The 20,417-nt window shown below is 33.8% G+C and overlaps 1 protein-coding gene across 1 annotated transcript in view; it reads left to right on the top strand.

Moving 5' to 3' along the window:
• The first annotated feature begins 2,245 nt into the window (after positions 1 to 2,245).
• Positions 2,246 to 20,417, top strand: part of LOC138315796 (short transient receptor potential channel 7-like) — a 37,632-nt gene continuing 19,460 nt past the window's right edge. Inside the window, exons 1-2 of the mRNA XM_069257066.1 lie at positions 2,246 to 2,555; positions 13,860 to 14,018. Coding sequence (XP_069113167.1) covers positions 2,400 to 2,555; positions 13,860 to 14,018 — 315 coding nt within the window. The 5' untranslated portion in view covers positions 2,246 to 2,399. The remainder of the gene's footprint in view (positions 2,556 to 13,859; positions 14,019 to 20,417) is intronic.

The raw sequence follows: 20,417 nt of genomic DNA, 5'->3' as shown, positions 1-20,417 counted from the left end.
TCGAATCACTTTTTTCACTCTGAAGCCTATATCGATTTTAAAGATCTTTTTGACTTTTAAGTCCCGTGAGACAAAGTTTCACCTACTACTCATAAGTCTAATTTCACATTTCGCCTTTTATCGTCATCACTTGCCCTATTGTACACAATTTGCATTTTGTTCATAATGTGGTTCCAACCCCATGATGGCTTTGTCAGAAGCTTGTGTATATATGTGTTTGGTTTTGATCAGAAACCCGCATGTATCGGCAGTGCTCAAAATCACAACACGGACAAGAATGATTAGTAATTTCAAATAACATCAATTATACTAGAATGAGGTAATTTTAGGGTTAAAAAATATCTTACATTTCAACATGATGCTGATTTTTAGGCTCAAAGGAAGAGTAGATAATGAAACAAATATCGCGATTATTTCTTGAATGAAAAGTCTTCAAACTTGTTGTGAGATCGTGAAATAAGTTATTTGGATATTCTAAACAATTTTGTTGCGAGCATGAAAACTACAATGGCTGTTTCTATGTTTATTCAAACCAAAGATCGGTGAGATTTTCCAGGGTATTCTGGTTTTCCATTACCTGCTAATCTACTATGTTCGTTAATATTGCTCTGGCTATTATTAGGACACTTAACAAAATAGACCAAGCCTCCACATTCATACTGTCGTCATAGATAGCGAAGTTATACAGTCACAAGTGTGTCTGGGAATCAGCGACGAAATCAAATGGATGAGCATGACTTGACTGTATTGACGTCTGTCGTCTTCCTGTACCCCGACATCTACTTATATCATGTGTTGTCTGACAGGATGATTGAGCACTAACGGCACACTTCATCCTGTACATACGTTTAAAAACACGACACATTTCCTTACATAGTGAAACGGTAATACGTTATAGGTAAGATCATCAGGAAGAGGCTAGCTAATGATGGCTTGTATAAAAGAAAATTAAACTTTGATGGGAGAGCTGTAACCAACAGGTAATAATTTCACCACATATTTTAAAAGTATTTTGATATTTTAATCGAATTGTTAACCTTATGGCTCATAGTCGAGAGTCACAGACAGTAAGGTGCCCCGAATTATAAAAGTAACTTAGCAACAAACACAATAATGTACCACGGAATGCAAAGCGACACACACAGTAACCCGGAGTAAATCCTAATCACATGTTTGTTTGCAGCAATGTAATATACCATCTTTGTATGGTCATATTGCTTTTATACAACACGCGTACGTGAGGACATTTCAAATAAGGTCACATTCAGATTAAAACTATTATCAGTCGAAACATAAAAACCTGACACAACGTAACAATATCGCTGTTTTCTAAACAATATCTTCACTTATTCACTACATGTGTAAAACCAGAATTGAATTACTTGTGTTGGTTTTGGGGTAACTTAATTTGACCTGTTTGTACTCTGATGTGATTTTTTTTCAAATCAGATTGAGATGAGTAGGATAAGCATGTCGTTCTTGTATTGATATTAAAACATTATTGAATATAAGATGTGAAATTATTGTATAACACATAAGATACATACATAAATAGATATTGTTATGTAGAAACAATGTCTATTTTGAAATGCTATTAAAATGCAAATACGGTAAAGTTTGCATCAAAAGTTGTTTGAGTAATAAACCTTTATTTGATGTCGCAAAATAGTGTAGATCGCCTTACCATATACCTACATTCAATATTGAAACTGCCAACATGCATCATCTGTTTTGTCGAATATTTCACCATGATTTTATAATTATGATGTTATCTGTAAATTATCAGTGGATAAAAAGTAATTTTCTAAAAAGTCAATGAACGTAGAATTAGCGATAATGAGTTAAAAAAATTGTACATCTTGACTATTTTAACATCGCATCGGATCTGCAATGCAGTCTATGCCAATTTATTATGTATTGAAAGTGATTTCATGAAGATAAAAGTTGTGTCACATTAAGTGTCTTGTTCATATTTATAACAAAGCATTTGACGATAAAGCCGCATTATCTATCACAGTCATGCTAGGTAGTAAGATTAATTTTACCCAGACGGAATTCATAGAACGTTCAGCTATTTACAGTTCTGTGTTGCATGTCTGCCTGAAAACGCCCTATGCAGTTTGCATGTGCGGCAAACACAGAACAAGACCAGATCGCAACAAGTAAACTTATGCACATTCATTGTGCACCTATGCATTGTCCATGTTGTGGTTACGAAGTTCATACAATTGTGCCTAAATGTGCAAAGAAGCAAACCATACATGATTTTTTCAATGTGTACATTTGTTAGTATATAGGAAAATGAAAATGTGGTGAAACTATGTATTCTTCACAGACAACTTCTTCTGAGCCTCTTACATAACTAAATGAATTCATAGCAACCTAAAACAAAAGTCAAGATGAAGAAATCCGGGAACGCTCACCCAGCAAGTTTTATAACCGTCCTATCTGCTGTTAAATTGCAGAAAATGCCCAGCGCGAAAAAGCGACCATGGCGGAAACGTTCAAATCGGATGAGTTTGATGTCAAGGACATCCATTGAATCAGCGAAAACCGTAAGTACATGTCTTGCGTCGTGTGACTGTAAATATTGTGTAGGTATACCAACTGCATATACAAACAATAGTGGTAATACATTGAGTCTATATTTGTTTAATTAAAAACTTTTATAAGTGTGTGACAGATTGTTTTTTAAACTGATGAGCTCTAAAATTATAAGTATTGATACATACATATTAATGCAGTTAGACTCCATTAAACCTCATTGGCATATAAATGCAAAATCCTATTAAACATAAATTTGTAATTTCCCATTCATTATTTTACAAAATTGGCATTTAAATTTTGGATTTAGGTAATTTCCATTATTCCTGCCTCCAGCACGAACCATTGTTGACAATGCATAAGGCCGTGTCAGCTTGATGGAGCTGTATAAATGTGATCATATTATGGTGATCATGTTTGTCATATTAAACCTCTGTATGTATGCTGATACTACTGAAATATAAGGAGTTTATGGTAGACATGCGAATTAGTTAAATTAAAAGTAATACCTGGTATTTCAAGAAAAATAATATTTCGTTATTATCCCGTATTTTTTTATGTATGTTGGTTATCATTCTCCTTGATGTGATTTGATTGCACCTTTTTGTATGTTTTTTTTCCTTGTGAACTGTATTGCTATGATAATTATATATATAACTTTGGATATGATTTTCTCACTATCGGGCCATTGTTTAATGTTACGCCATGTATTCGGCAGCAATAACGACATATTTTGGAGTTTCACTCCCAAACTGAAGACGTCATTGTCTATAATAACACAAAGGGTAGATAACTTTGAAATATCTAATAGAGATGACTGCTGTACTGAAGGCATTATATAGACAAAGCTACGCAGTAACGTGAAATGTGTCAGTTACCAACCCAGAAGATAGGTTATATATTAATCTTTACTGTCATTTACTTTACTTCATTTATTGATTTCCTGTGTCCAATATTGTTTTATTTTGATTTGCTCAGAAAATTTGGGGCATGAGTCATCTCACAAACAATAAAAAGGAGCCATAATAGATAATCAATACACTGGTATAACACTGTCGTCCATAGGGATGTACTACGTGTAGTATACAGTATATAGTTCCTGATTAATATTCGCTCGTAAGATTCTGAAAATCGAATCTTAATGGCGTTATATATACACACACGTAATTTTCTGTATTAAGTTTATATTTGTATATGACAAGGTAAAAATGAAATAGAAAATCTAATAGTTTGTGTCTACCTGATACCAGGAAGTACATCTAGCTCTCAATACAATCTTAATTAAGTCATACAGCATGGCTTCATTATTAATTGATTTTCAATGTTACAATTTAGTAATTATTTTAAAAATATTATAATTAGAATATATTTTTATGTATCCATACGTATTATGATTTAAAAATTTAACAATAGTTTCTTGAAATATTGGTTTTTATCTTATCAGTTCAAACTTTCCTTTTTCGATTCGTACGAAAAAAACGATAAAGTGTCGTAATCTTTCACTCGGGTCTTCCTCCCCAAGGGTTCACTTTCTGTAGAAATATCATTTGTTTTACTTATATACTAGAATTAGTTTGTTTTTGCCTTGTTAATGGATTTATTACGTCGAACGTTTAAATCAAAACCGTTAATGGACCTTTCATTTAACGACGCATTACCGACAATTCTGAGAATATTTCAAAATATTGAGCTGTAATGAGAACACAACCTTCTGGGACATTAAACTACATATTCCAGATATGTAATCGGACCATTTAGACAATAGTCCAAACAGGCACTAACTAACCTTATGGTTAGATACTATCTGAAAATTCTCTAATAGAATCAGGTTAATTGTTCATTGCGATCATCATTTTGAAATCAGTATTATGGAGATAGTTTAACCCAGACTAAGATAGGAATATTTACAGTCGAATCTGTCTATAACTACCAGCGAAGGGACACAGAGAAGGTGGATTGTATAGCCGAGTGGTTGTTATGTATAGGTCAAATGGTGTAAAATTGTAAATAGACGAAATTAAAGTGTGGCCAATACCCAAGGTTTTTCATGCCCTTATTCGTGATCCACATTAATGTGTTCGCTTCGCCATTAGGATGTAATTAATAATAGAATAAAATTAAACCTTAATAACAGAAATAATACATTTAACTCTAAAACATTAAACACATTGATTTCATATCTAACACGTATTCAGCATGGAAGTATTATTACGAAGTCCACTAAAATCTTAATCACTAAACTGTTTCCTGATTTTTGTGTCGTCTACAACTCAAGGGCGACACTTAGGTATCACTATGTCGGCGTCCGGGAAACGGTTTCCGTGGGATAACTAAAGTATTTATTGTCTGATTTCAACCAAATTTAGTATATTTCTTTATAGCAATGAGATATCCAATGAGTTCGATAATGGTCAAATCCGTCAATATTTGCAAGAGTTACGGGACTTTTAAATCATCAAAACAGATAAATCCATGGTTTCCGCTCAATAACTTTTTATTGTCCGATTTCAACCAAAGGTGCATTGCCTTATATTAATGAGATCTCGTAGTAGTTTGATAATGGTCAAAATCCATCAATATTTGCAAGAATTACGGGACTTGATAACTTCACCTAATTATTAACAATACATGTATTTTCATGAAATAAATATTTTTTGTGATGCATGCAGGCGACACATCCACTTCCGTGGAATTCTTGTTATAAAATCATATACCGTTTTCTAACGGTTGCAAACATCCTTAACTATAACGATTAACTATAACGAGTCGGTAGCAGAGTATCATCAAGTGACAATGAGCAAAGCGGATTATAGAATACTGAACACGCCCTAGCTGAGAGGATAACAACGTTTTATGTGGTATAACGATTGATACAAATACTATTCACTGATTTCCTCACCAGTACTTATATCACTGTAGGCGACAGTTACACACATATCTTAGTAGAATTCTTCAAACTATCATTTATCTATGTACCAAAAGAATAAGGAATGGAAACAAAACCTTTATGTAAACAATTTAGTTTTCCTGTCCTTGAGGTAGGGGGTTAAAATGATATCTGCTGCACCCTTCCCCAACTGATCGTAGAAGACGATATTATGATTTCTGTTCTTCCTAACAGAAGGTCTTCTTACCAACGTTTGCCTTGACACCGCTTACCATTTGGCATTGACTTGAGCGTTCGCTTCCGTGGTGAAGACATTCACAAACAACAAATTGTAAACAGGTGAGGTAGTCCTTTAATGACCTTAGCTGACAATAGGACTTTAATCAATCAGCCAATCTCGGACTATGATGTCTATTATGAAATATGTCGCTGATACCAGGGTATCTTTGACACACGGCTGCCGTTCGTATTATTGATACTGCCCTATTGATTGATGGCTATTATAAAATATCTAGACGTTTGCCACCCCATATCTATAGATAATCATGAAAAGGTATAGACTGGAAGTAAACGCGTCCCCATAAGGATCTGTTCACTCTGTTCATTAGAAGTCACTAAATATTCGACGTGAGGACATTAGTTATTTGTGGTATCATTCTTTGGCATTAATCAAATGTATAATGTGTTACAATGTTATTCAAAGCCTCAATTACATAAGTAGTTTAATTATAGTTAATCATCAGCACAATTTAGTGACTAACTGAGTTCACATCTTATAATTACATATTTGACATTTTATTGTGTGCTTTTTATATTTTCTATATATATATATCTATTTTAGAAAGCCTAATCAGAAGAAACTTGTATCTAACTAGACCTATTATGTTTAGTCACTGCGTTATGAGAACGGGGCTCTTCTAAACATATTCTAGGGGTTGTGAAGTGTACATTTATAATACAATGTAATATGGTATTTAGCACAAGCAACAGAATGGGCCTAATTGGTTACATCACAAATGTGTCTCCATCGGACTGGTTTTAATGATTAGTAAACGACATCGCAAGTATAAGGCTGTAGATTATACACAATAGTAACACATTTGCTTTGTATTCCCAATATATGTACTAGCTATACTGGAAACTGTTCATAAGTACAGATTTATGTCCGAGAAATGTTGACCGATCACACACCGAATTGTTGACAGCGAAATATGAAGTTTTCGTTGCTTTCTACGTTTTTCATGGCGTCATTATCACATGAACGTCATTATGTATCAATATTGAACAGGAGGTAATTCCTAGTCATTACTCTACTCTACATTGGATAGGATCGGAGAACCCTCGGCCTAAACCGACGGAGATAACTTTTATTTTGGTTATTGTGATTTTCGTCCTATTTACAGTCATTTAAGGACGGTCTGTCATGTGATAAATTAGTTTTGTTTATGTTTTAGAAGGCAGATGTATATTCCTGCTGTATCTTATTTGTAATATTGAATTTAATACCTTTTTTATAGTGCTATAAGCAAAAAGTCGACGACACCGTAAAACACCCCACATAGTCATATTATACTAACAACGGATGTCCTTTGCATCCAATTCCCTTAATGCTAACGTTACAAGCCACTTCAACAGACTATGATGTGTCGTGAACAGGGGACAGAAACTGACGTCTTCCTCACAGGGAGGAGGTAAAGCCTGAGGTAGGCGCTTGTCTAACTCGCCTATGAGCAGCAGCCACAACACCCTACCTTCAAGGTCTCAGTTCTATCGGACAGACTTTAATGACCGCAAAGAAAGGCAAACGACGCCGGAATCGCATAGTTGTAAATTATGCACCAGCTTCTTTCGTAAAACATTTATCTCCTCTTATGGAAATACATCGACAATAAAAATGGAGGTTATTTAAGTTCAAGTCAACAATTTCGTTCGGCTTTCAGATGAATACTGTTCTTTATCAGGCTTTTAAAGTGAAAAGTCGGGCAATGCAAACCACTCTAAAGGCGTCCATTAGACTTCCAAAATTCCTTGCATATCAAAACGACTGTCGAACTCTCCAAACGTTACCCAGTTTTGGCCATTTTATTTTTCTGTCTCATAAGAAATTAAACTGCATGTATTAACACCATTTTCCCCCGATTATTTACTTTAAGGTTCTTTTTTTTCCCTGAAGCTGACAATATATTACTATACTATAATGAGGTAACCATTAGAATTCATAAATGTCGCCCATGTACTGTAGTCGTGATTATGTTCACGTGTGCGTTTGATTTCAGGATTTCCATGCATTGGATTTTCAGCGATAGATACGCTTACACTTAGACATAATTACTCGAGGGGAACTTATTCACGACCTTCACGTAATTAGCGTAAATTCGTTCTCGCGTTTACAGTATATTGACGATATTTTGTATTTACGTAACAACAAGTTAATCAAGCGCACTGTTTTTTAGTATCTTCTAAATTCGAAGTCAATGGGGAATACACAACAGCATCAGTTATTTTCCTTTGTACATTTTGTTTGCGTTTCTTGTGTCCCATGTAATATTATGCTATATAATTTTGATAATCCAGGGCTTGTTCCACATTTAATGATTTGGGTTTCGTTTAGAAAAAAAAATCAATTGGCTTACTATCAATAGAAAGTACCGGATCCTCTTTTCGACAATAAAATATATAGTGGTTACTTATTTACCAGATTTATACTTGCAATATTCATACAAATATAAAAAAAATAATTAAAAATAATAATACCCGTATTTCGATCGAAGGTTCTAATGAATTAAGGATGGATCGAAAAAAAAAGATGAATAAAATTTGTCATTATTAGGTTCTTATAATCGGAAAAAATATGTATGTCTATCGGACAGACTTTAATGACCGCAAAGAAAGGCAAACGACGCCGGAATCGCATAGTTGTAAATTATGCACCAGCTTCTTTCGTAAAACATTTATCTCCTCTTATGGAAATACATCGACAATAAAAATGGAGGTTATTTAAGTTCAAGTCAACAATTTCGTTCGGCTTTCAGATGAATACTGTTCTTTATCAGGCTTTTAAAGTGAAAAGTCGGGCAATGCAAACCACTCTAAAGGCGTCCATTAGACTTCCAAAATTCCTTGCATATCAAAACGACTGTCGAACTCTCCAAACGTTACCCAGTTTTGGCCATTTTATTTTTCTGTCTCATAAGAAATTAAACTGCATGTATTAACACCATTTTCCCCCGATTATTTACTTTAAGGTTCTTTTTTTTCCCTGAAGCTGACAATATATTACTATACTATAATGAGGTAACCATTAGAATTCATAAATGTCGCCCATGTACTGTAGTCGTGATTATGTTCACGTGTGCGTTTGATTTCAGGATTTCCATGCATTGGATTTTCAGCGATAGATACGCTTACACTTAGACATAATTACTCGAGGGGAACTTATTCACGACCTTCACGTAATTAGCGTAAATTCGTTCTCGCGTTTACAGTATATTGACGATATTTTGTATTTACGTAACAACAAGTTAATCAAGCGCACTGTTTTTTAGTATCTTCTAAATTCGAAGTCAATGGGGAATACACAACAGCATCAGTTATTTTCCTTTGTACATTTTGTTTGCGTTTCTTGTGTCCCATGTAATATTATGCTATATAATTTTGATAATCCAGGGCTTGTTCCACATTTAATGATTTGGGTTTCGTTTAGAAAAAAAAATCAATTGGCTTACTATCAATAGAAAGTACCGGATCCTCTTTTCGACAATAAAATATATAGTGGTTACTTATTTACCAGATTTATACTTGCAATATTCATACAAATATAAAAAAAAATAATTAAAAATAATAATACCCGTATTTCGATCGAAGGTTCTAATGAATTAAGGATGGATCGAAAAAAAAAGATGAATAAAATTTGTCATTATTAGGTACTTATAATCGGAAAAAATATGTATGTCTGTCTCGATTTACCTGTCGGATCCAATAGTGATGTATGAATGACATAAAATACTGTACTGTTATAACCCTTGTATCGAATGCCTCACGCTGCATTGTTTATCTAGTAAAGTAATAGTAATGCAATCTTCTATTTTCTTCTAGTAAGGAAACTGAAGCGCTATTGTTTCCATTGCAAACTCTTGGCTTCGTTTGGTGTCCATGTATTAATGTCATAGGAGGAATTGATATGACACAGAACATTTCTATATATTGTTTTATCATAAACTTACTCCTTAGTTCAGGCAAATTGCATATATACGATACAGTAATGAGTTTCTAGTCATATCACTTTTACCTTTATCGTATCCCCCTTTATCGCATGGGTACCCCTTTATCGCACCCTTTACCATACCTCCCGGAACACCTCGGATGGAGTTGAACTGAATTCCGGGATTTTACGTTCACTCTCTCTCTATGTATACGGAAGTCAAAATGGCAGACGATAGGTGGTTCGGGATGACAGTAGCCTAGGTGAGGGGGAGAGGGATATTTTGGCTAACAGACTAGTTGAGTTAGATGAATTGATCGATAACCGAGACAAATATTAGATGACATAGCAACAAGTGAGCTTCTTGAAACTTCACATAGCGTTCAGCCTAATGGCCTTGACAACTATGGTGTGGCGAACTTAGCAAATGATGTTGCTAGAACATGAAGCTTCCTATCTGGTGGCGGTTCTACTTTGCAGGGAATGTCGTGTTTCAATTTGATGAATGTGAAAGTTTCAACAAAAGGACAACGATTGACAATGATTCAGCCTAAATAATATGCACCCAAAAAGATTGTTTGTTAATTATTTTGTTATTTTTTTGTTATTAAAAAATACTTGAATGGTTTTGAGTTTTTGGTAAATTGGTCACTTATAAAACACAGAAGTAAGATAGTAAGTATGTGATAAATAGAATATCATATGCCTTTTTTCATATTATACCCTTTATCAACTCTCGACTGATCTCGAGCTGATAAAGGATATAATATGAAAAAAAGGCATATGCTATTCTCTTTTTAATAAATAATACTTCAGGTTAGAACTATATTTGGACTGCATGGAATCCAATTAATTGAACAAAACATCACAGATATGCACAGATTATGAATATTACATTAAATATCACCATTGTACATCTAACGGTAAACAAGCCTGATCTACGGCGACTTGACGCCAATTCATCTATTACAATGACCTAATAAGCGATTAATACATGTCGTAATGTTTCTTTTTGTCAATTTAATGGAAACCATAAATATACAATGCACTATTTGGTGTTCAATCGAGAAATGCTGTGTTCTAAATGGTAATCTGGAATTAATATTAGTAATTCTATGCATATTAAGAACATTGTGCCGTTTATATCGCAAAAAACTATTGCTACATTGCCGCTTTTCTCAACATCTTTACAGAAAAAAATTGATTGGCCAAACAAAGTTGGTTGAGATACCCGTAGTCGATAAAAACGTGTTAAGCGACATTATGATGTCTTTATAAACTATAAAAGGATTTTGATTCAGACCAGTAAACAAGCACAAGTCAGTCTTAAAGATTCATGGCAAACCTTCCCCGTATATTTCTAAAAAATATTTTTAAAGGCCCACTACCTTTCCGGAGCAAAACATAAAGGTTTCTTAAAAACATTGATAACACCAGAAAATATATACCGATGGCCTAAGGTGAGGTCACAACAGCAAACATATGCAAGTTTTTCTGCGCGATATATGAAAAAAGGTAATTTCGTTATTTTGCCGTCTGGCACAGTGATAGTCAACTACCTCGCGGTAATTAGGACGGCGGCGGGAAACATAAGACGACCCGCGTTTTTATGAAATTATGTAATTTATGAAAATTAACATTCTATCTATTTTAATTAAATTGTTCAGAAGGTGATGATAAATGTAGTATTAACATAATTAATAACTTTCGCGACCCTACAATGTAATCGATCTCGTTTTACATTCCTATTTTACTCGGAAAAGGTAGTGGACCTTGAACAAAGTGTAAAGCATACAAAGTCCTTACGTGTGCCTAACTTCGCTTTCAAATAATTTCACCAACATAAAGAGTAAGAAGTCACAACACGAACTATAGTAGTCTCTCTAAAAACACGCGCGTACTTCATACACGCAATTTTCAAAATGTTAGCAAAGTTGTAACGGGAAACTATTGATCACGTTTTTGCAATTTTGATGTAACTAGATCCCACGGGATGTAGTTATTATTTCAGAATTTACACGTTACTACTCATGCGTGCATACGGATAGCAGTTAAATATAAGATATTGATACCTGGCTGATGGTTTTTATATCACCGGTGAAATCAAATTATAAGAATCGCGACAGCTGAGATAATTGAATAAAACAAATGTACTTGGAATTCGTCATTTGCTAGATTACACTTCATATGCACATTGAATTAAGGTTTAAACTTTGTAATTTCTCTCTCAAGCGCGTCAATACCTAGGATGATAAAGATTAGTTCTATATAATATATAAACATCAAATATGTATAACAGTCAATGCGTTGTATCAACATCAGCCTGGAGTATGAAAAAGCTCAACCAATGTTTATGGCAAAATATGAATATTGCATTATGGTACATGGTCGACAAATTACGCCGCTAGATTTGCCTGCATATTACCGGTAGATATAATAGCGGTAAGTAGGCTTGAGTAGATGTTTATCTGCTGTAAATCAATGAATAATTTGTGAATACTATCAGAAATATTGCTCCGTTTATTAGTCGGGTAAGCCTGTCCAGTATAGTCCATCGCGTAGTCAATCGATACGACATAAGGTAGACTCGAGTCACAATTGGACACTCACAACAAACTATCAAACATACCTCTATAGTCCCTGATACTGGGATTATATATGTTAATGCCTTGAGAAAGGAGTTTTGGTTTTCAAATTTCGTATAGTTTTAGAGGATGAGGATGCTACGAGGTAAAATTGTCAGCCAAACTATACAGATCTGTGTCATGATTTATAACTGTTCCTACCGAGCAGGTACCACAGAGCAGGTGTATGTATATATTGTCACAGTTAGATGATAGTGACGCCCCACAACTCGGAGAAGTGTTTACAGTGGAACCGTCAATCGTTGACAATCCGACATATTGTGTGTTATGCTAAATGAGTAAATTGGACATAACACAGTTAAATATTTCTGATGTGACATATTCGCAAAAGGGCCAATAAGGTACAATCGTTTTACTTGGATATTTCAATTGTTACCATATTTTAGATGTCTACAAAAGCGTTTGATATGGAGTGTGCTTAGCGTGTATTTCGATTATGAACATGGTCATATGAATGACATTTATATTCTTTGGATAAACTTGATGATGGTACTTTAAACCATTTTTGGGAAATCGCGTTGAACTTGGATATGATTTCCTCGAATCGTGAGTACCTATAAACGATGTCATGTTATATTTGGATCGTACACGTGCATCACTGATTTGGGCATTTATTCATACATTTCCCTTGCGCTTGTGTAGCATTATATTTTCCAAGTATCGTATCAATACATACAAAAAAAATATATCATGGAAATAAAATATCATATTTGGGTATCATTCGTGTACACACATTTCAAATGAACTGATGTACATATGTAATTTCATATTATTATCAAAGTAAAAGCAGTAATTTACAGTTTTATGCCTGAAATGAATGATGAAACCAGAGTTAGAAAATATGACGCTCATTATACCACTTAATCACCAGAAATTATTTCCCAAGTATTCAGTTTCCTTCTTGAACGGCAACATATAATTTACAAAATTTCCGGTTTACCAAGTACACTTAATAAACAAATTGGCCTTGGGTATATTTCATATGCACAGTCCAACACAACACGTTGTATTAAGAGCTGTTCTCTAGCGTGGCTCGGATGAAAGACTAATAGATTAGATTATATGACGACTTCATGGCAGTGAACATTCCTAATTGACAGTGTGGGAATTATAAATCTCCAGTGGATACTTTTTAATGAGGCAACATTTATCAGCGGACATGCGCATTGGCGTCACGCGCGGGGCCAGCTGGTTACATCCCCGTACAGTGATAATGAAATCCACTGCAATGGTCTCACTCTGTTTTCACATAGTTTGTTCCAGTAACACATCTCAAAACGGAAATCAAGAAAGATGAGGTATATACATTGCTTCAGATATACTATCAATGGCGTAATGGTGTATGGTATAGCTTCACTTTCCGAGATTAAGTTTTTAAAGACGTTTACATAGGAAAGTACACAAGTGTCTATATAATGCCTTCAGCCAGCTGGATAGGAAATGTCTCTTGATGGTATAAGTACGTAGACAAGAGATAATGAATCATAAAAGAAGATCGAGCGGGGTTAAAACTAGTAAAAAATATCAGTTTACATCAGTAGCTGAATTGTTGTGTCGTTACAAATCTGTTCAAAAACGACAGTTGGTGGACATTGAAGATGAATTCCTTCATGCGGCGGAGTTTGGCGATGTACCGACGGTCAAGCAGCTTGTGGATAGAAACGCCGACTTGAACGTCGACTGTATCGACGCCCTAGGGAGGACAGCGTTGCGTCTGGCCGTCAAAAATGAACACTTGGAGGTAAGTGTTATGTTTTGTATCTTCTGTATAACATGAAAGATTATTTCTTGTACAGAAATAATTGAGGTGTGACAATAGGACCGCTAATAATTTATATAACTTACTCCGTTGTGTTTATGTTCGTGGTTTTACATCACCCTCGAAATCAGCGAAAATTCCACCACACAGACTAGTACGTGTTATACTGTATTAGAACTTATAAGCTTGGGGATAATTGTTATTTACATTTTGTTCTGTATCTACATGACATTGTATTCATACTTTAAATTTTATCCTCTGAGATATGTGTAATTTACGCTTTTGTTTGTATTGAATAACGTTTGAAATCATATATTTAACAAAACTATTATGGGTAAAACTGAAAATAGAAGGTTAATATCGGCTCTCGTCCGTAAACCATTATTTTTGACCTTTAAGCATGTTGTCAAATTTGCACCAACAAATAATAGGGCACTTTGTATTTGCTAGATCTGCTGATGGGGTAATATGTTCATGCTATTGAAGTTTTCTGTACAGGTTTGGTCGGTATCAGAAGCATATGTGTACATGTAATCATATATACGATTTACATGTATATGTTGAGTGCATTCGGTATATGATAAAAATAGTGGTAAATTAGATAGTTTTATGTATTACTAATTAGTACAAAAAATAACAGATCTTTTAAAAGTTTGAGTGGGGTCCTTTTCCTTTTATGTTTTATTATATCTTCAATAAGCTAGTGGAATAAAGTTAAATGTGATAGATATGTGTGACACATTACACGACGTTTATCTGAACACGCAATAATTTGCATTATGCCATGGTATGTGATATTATTACTCGTGTATCCACATGTATGTTCTACTGGTGGGACGTTAGAATTACTCCTGTTGTCGTATATGATCGTAAAAGGTGGTTTTAGATTTGATAATATGATATCTTTGCTTTCCTCTTCTAAAGTGACATGTTTTTTCCTTGGGTAGAGCACTCAGCTCTTTAAGCTCTGGTTTCTGTCCCTTGGTAAACTATAGTTTATAAATGGGGTATTTTCTGCTACCGCCAATGTTTAGCGTAAAGGGCGTGTGTAGAACGATTTCTTTGACAATTGTTGATATTCCATGACCTAGTTGGATGTACAGTGTATCATTGAGTGTGTGGTACAACGAACTCGCACTATAAAATATTCGAAAACTCTTATGAGGAATAACAACACGAATATAACATATTACATATTTCCAAAACACAATAACAAATACCACGCGCAACACCTAAAACATTACCAAAATGTACCGGCTAGTAGTACAAGGCTATATTACCCGTGTCTCGATGTGTAGAATATCACATATATATATTGTCGCTATATGAAGTGTTCCACCTGTAGTTGAACGTGTTAGGAAATGGAAATACGCGTAATACTTGTAAGTAGTTCACGTGCAGTGGTATATGATTTAGTGTTCGATGAAGAACAGTTGAATCTGTTGAATGATTTCATGTTATCGAGAAAGAAGAAACGCGAAAGTCATCATTCATTTAATACCTATGGTGTTAAATATCAAATGCGTTTTGTTTTCGAAAAAATGTTCTGTTAATATGTTTACACACACAGATATTTTTAATCAATAGCATGTACCATGGATTACCGTTTATCATACGGGTAAAGTGACAAAACGTGTCCCATTGGGTATGATTTCTCTCAGGAACATGCTTGTAGGCTTGTTCAATGATGGTTATATAATGCAACGCAACATGTAAAATCAATCGGGTAGTCATTGTTTCAATTATGGTTGTTAGATTCCAGGAGTGTGGTGAGCTTTATTTCATTCTACAAATTACTCTAGGAATAGATATGTGTACCGATATATGAAATATTAGAAATTCTATCATACTGTTCATTGCGATTTCGGGTTTTATTGGTTTTATTGAAAAAGACATTCGGGGAAAATAATAGTTGTAACCGCATTCAAATATCCCAGCTAAAGTCCAAAAGGAAATTAAACGACCCACCTGAGATAAAAAGTATAATCATACTAAATACTTGTCATTTAAATGTCTTTCAAAAGTAAACTAAAATGATTTAAAATTAAAAGTATTTTAAAATACAATCTATATTACAAAACAAAAACAAATAATTAAATGAATAAATAGATATAGATAATGAATAAAATAAAATAAATAAAATGATAATTCAAGTATTATGTTGCGACTCCATATAATTACGACATCAACTCATTTGGAACGAGGAGGCGTCCAAATATGAGTATTAATCGTAAAAATTGCCTTTGTGGAAAAAGATGCCTTTGTAAAATGAATTCAGCAGTTTAAGACACCAAGGCTATGGAAAGCAATGGAATGCAAGACGGAAAGTGTAACTTATATTAAAGAAGATTGTTTGATAAAACAAGAGATAACATTATGGAATTATGTAATACAATATTTAGGTTAGGTTTGGGTGACGCGGAGCATATAAATAATATTAACACAAACATTGAAAAGTTAATATTCAAAGCACTGGTTAGTAGGTAAAACATAGTAATCAGTGATGCCATGTTAGTGCAGATAATTGATAACAACACCGTTGATAATCGCTTTAAACTAGATGCCGAGTTTTTGCATTTGAAAATGAAAAATGAATATTTTAGCACTGTAATGATTAAAGTAAAATTACCTCTAAGTAACCCTAAATTACCATAATTTCTGAAATGAAATGAAAATATTTCTTATAAAAAGTGAGAGTGTAGTCTTGTTGCTAATATATGATTCATGTATGCATTAACCAACATAACATAAGCAGAGACCCAACAGATACCACACGTTTAGTTTTTTAAGCATGATGATAAGAATATCGTTTAGTTTTCTGTACATGTTTTCGAAACACGGAATATGCCGTGGGTAATCGAGGGTGTAACGTCTTCATGTCTATTTATCAGTTATCGCATCTCACCAAGTCTGCCGAATATTTTATGTAATTCAGCGCACGAGTTGTTTGTTATTTGTGTTACCATCACGATCTATAGGGGAAGTATATCTGAGACCTGCACTGTGTAACTGTTTACGATAGGGAAGCTGCCAAACAAAAAATCAGTACCTCAAAATATGTATCGACGGTACGTCATCATAACAGCGAGAGTGATTATCAACAAAAACAGAATATCATTGAGAATACAGAAAATATTATGACACAAGCAACATTTTAAAATAGTTTTATCAACATCTATCTCCATTACGTAAATTGCGCTATTACGTAATTATATACAATTAGAATTATACACAAACAGACAAAGAGTCAAAATAAATCTTCTGTTCTGTTTTATGTTTTCAATGTATCTACATGTTTAATATTATCTCCTTTGGTGAAGTTCCGTTGGTATTACGGTATTATTTTTCATAAAAGTCCCATGTACAATTTTATCCCGCTCAACAATCGTTGTGACATGAATTACTGCTCTGACACTGATGGCTAATTTCATATGGCGATTTTACAAAGAGTACAAGTTTGATACATGCCCATGGAATATCAAAGTATTAAAATAGTTTAATAAATGTCAAAGCACGTTGTCACGAGTGAAAGATTCTAATTACCACATAACTAGCATTGAAGGAATTGTAGACAAAACTTTCAATTTCGTTTATATGAACGAAGTACAATTTCAACAGAAAATTCAAATTAAACCTTTGGATCAACAAAGATACATTGTGTTTAAGTAATTAGACATATCAAAGAAACACAATTTAACAAAGGATTACAATTTATTGATTATTACTCATGTCCTATTTGGGCCTCGAACTCACGATCTACGGCACCTAATCGCCTAGCCAAACATACCTACACCTTCTACCACTGCGCCACACTCACGTCCCCCAAAAAGGACGATTCAATGACGAAGTAATAGTCGGTTCGATATGCTGACATGATCACTGTGGATATTGTCAATTAGATGATTGGAATCCCTGGATCGCATTGTATATACAAACATGGATACGGATTATACACATATTTTATATAATCATCAACGAAGAACAATTCAAATTAAACCTTTGGATCAACAAAGACAAATATATAATAAGGTTAAGAGGTTTTCGTCGTACCATGATGATCATGTGACGTCACATGGTGATTATGACGTCAGCATTGTTATTGACATCGCAATAGTGTTATAACATGTTTTTACGAGATGTATGACATGGTTGAACGGACTAATGCCATATGTGATCAATAAATTTAATTTAAATATGTTTATGACGCAAATCTAACAATAGAATGCATTTCAAAATAACAATAATACACAACTCTCACAACAAAGCTTGTATTAATCGCTGGCCACCGATTGTGTGTCACATTGGCAAATATGTCATCAATTATAAATGAATAAATTTGGTATTTGAAACTAATAATAAAACGACTTTCTCTTTGTACTTAAAAAGTATTGATCAATTTTGACTGACGTCTGGTTAATTTCATTAGTCTCCTAAAGCCTTTCATGTGTTCAAGTCAGTGACCAATGATTATTCAGTAGCTTTAGAATTGTAAATATCTGTTAGTTATGGACAGTGAACAGGGCATGAAGGTCTGTGTTGGTATTGGTCAGGTGAAGTAACCAGTTGTTGTGATTTGCATCAAAATTGATAAAATAGAGATGACATGAAGGTGTTAGTGTAAAATAGTTTCCACTGTGAAAAACTACATCCTGACCAGAATTCATTACTACATTTGTCAGTAATTAGATTTACGGAACAATTTTTACAAAAAAAAAAAAAAAGAAAAAAAAAGAAACAATAGAAAAGAAAACAACAATATGACATTTAAGTCAATTATGTGTTATTGAAGTCCAATAATAAAAACAGATTTGGATTAATTCTTGAACATTTATACTGATATAATAATTATTTTTCCTTTATGTTTGCTGGATGCGTACAGTTACAATTTATAAATATTTTCGTACTATGCGATATTTTGAAATGACTTTTACATTGCACTTTATTTTTTACATTATTGTTATAGCAAATAAAAAAAATCACGAGAAACGAGAAAATACAATACAAGATGAATAGTGTAAAAAGTGTTTTATGGTTTGGCAGTTTTCCATTTAGATTGTTCACTTGCTTAATTTGATCACAGTATCAGTTCTCCATCTCTGATAAAAAAATCACAAACTGCAGGAAATGTTATTACAGCAAGAGGATATGGGATATCTAACAACGTGAACTCCATTACTAGAAATTACATTTAATGAAAAAAGTAAAATAAACCTAACTTTAAAACTTGGACGAATATGCTAGAATGGTAGGGATCGGTCATCGTCAGAACATCCGTGTTCTAAATGGACTAAATCTGACAATAACAACGGCGCGTGGAATCAGTATAGTAACGATATATAATGCTTAACATATTTTGTTTATAAATAATGCGAGGTATTTCGATATTTATTACGTACACAACATTATCAAATATCAGTGATATAATAATAGTTTCGACCGGTTAGGCGGGAGTAAAACTGAGGAACACTTCAGATGTACTAGAATGGTCCGTTAATAAGGGGAAATCCAGAAAGTATCTTTCTACACATTGTTCTAACAGCATTAAGTCTAAGCACTTCAAATTGGCTGGATAGTCGACAGACACAAAGTGACTTATCACAATAGTGCTAGTATAGCAGTAAATCTGTTCGCTCTGGTTGTTTTTCTCTCACAGGATATTGTAATGCAGATAGAGATAATTAAGAAGCCTCCTGATTTACTGTGGATATTCTGCAATGTAAACCGTGTTATTAACTCATATCCCCGCGGACTTGCGCCAGACTGATTAACACCGTGGCCGGTCACTGTGAGTGAACAAAAAGGATACTTGTTTAGTTGGTAGGGAAGTCTCGTAAACGTTGGGCAGTCAATAAGTTCTTAAACAATTATATACCACATTGAATTGGGGAATTGAGAAACTTCAGCACATAAGGTTTCATTCAATGTGAGAATGATATGAGGTTATGAATGGAAGTGTGTGTGATGTTCTCTGTGTATCTGTAATTTAAGCTTCTTGAAAACTAGATATAAAATAATAAATTCAAATGTAATGCGAATAAGTAGAAATTTTACTCTTTACAGTGTAGATATATGCATTTAAAGATGTAGTCGTAAAGCACATTATGTACCAAACTATATACCACGAATTACATGTTGCATACTCACAGAGCATGCTGGACAAAATATAATTTTTAAAAACCCAGAGAATGAGAAAGTATGGGATATTTAACATGTGCTTATTTCTTAATTAGGACAAATTTAGGCTTTGTTTGTTTTTACTATCAGGCATTTTGTCTTCGCCATTTTAAGCACACTGACAACGTCTCAATACCAAAACCAACAAGGACGCATGTATACAGTTACATTGCATAATGTTAAAGATATGTCAACACAGATACTATA

This window comes from Argopecten irradians, chromosome 2 (assembly GCF_041381155.1).
Source record: "Argopecten irradians isolate NY chromosome 2, Ai_NY, whole genome shotgun sequence".
Taxonomy (NCBI): Eukaryota; Metazoa; Mollusca; class Bivalvia; order Pectinida; family Pectinidae; genus Argopecten; species Argopecten irradians.
This window is presented reverse-complemented; position numbering and strand designations above follow the sequence as displayed.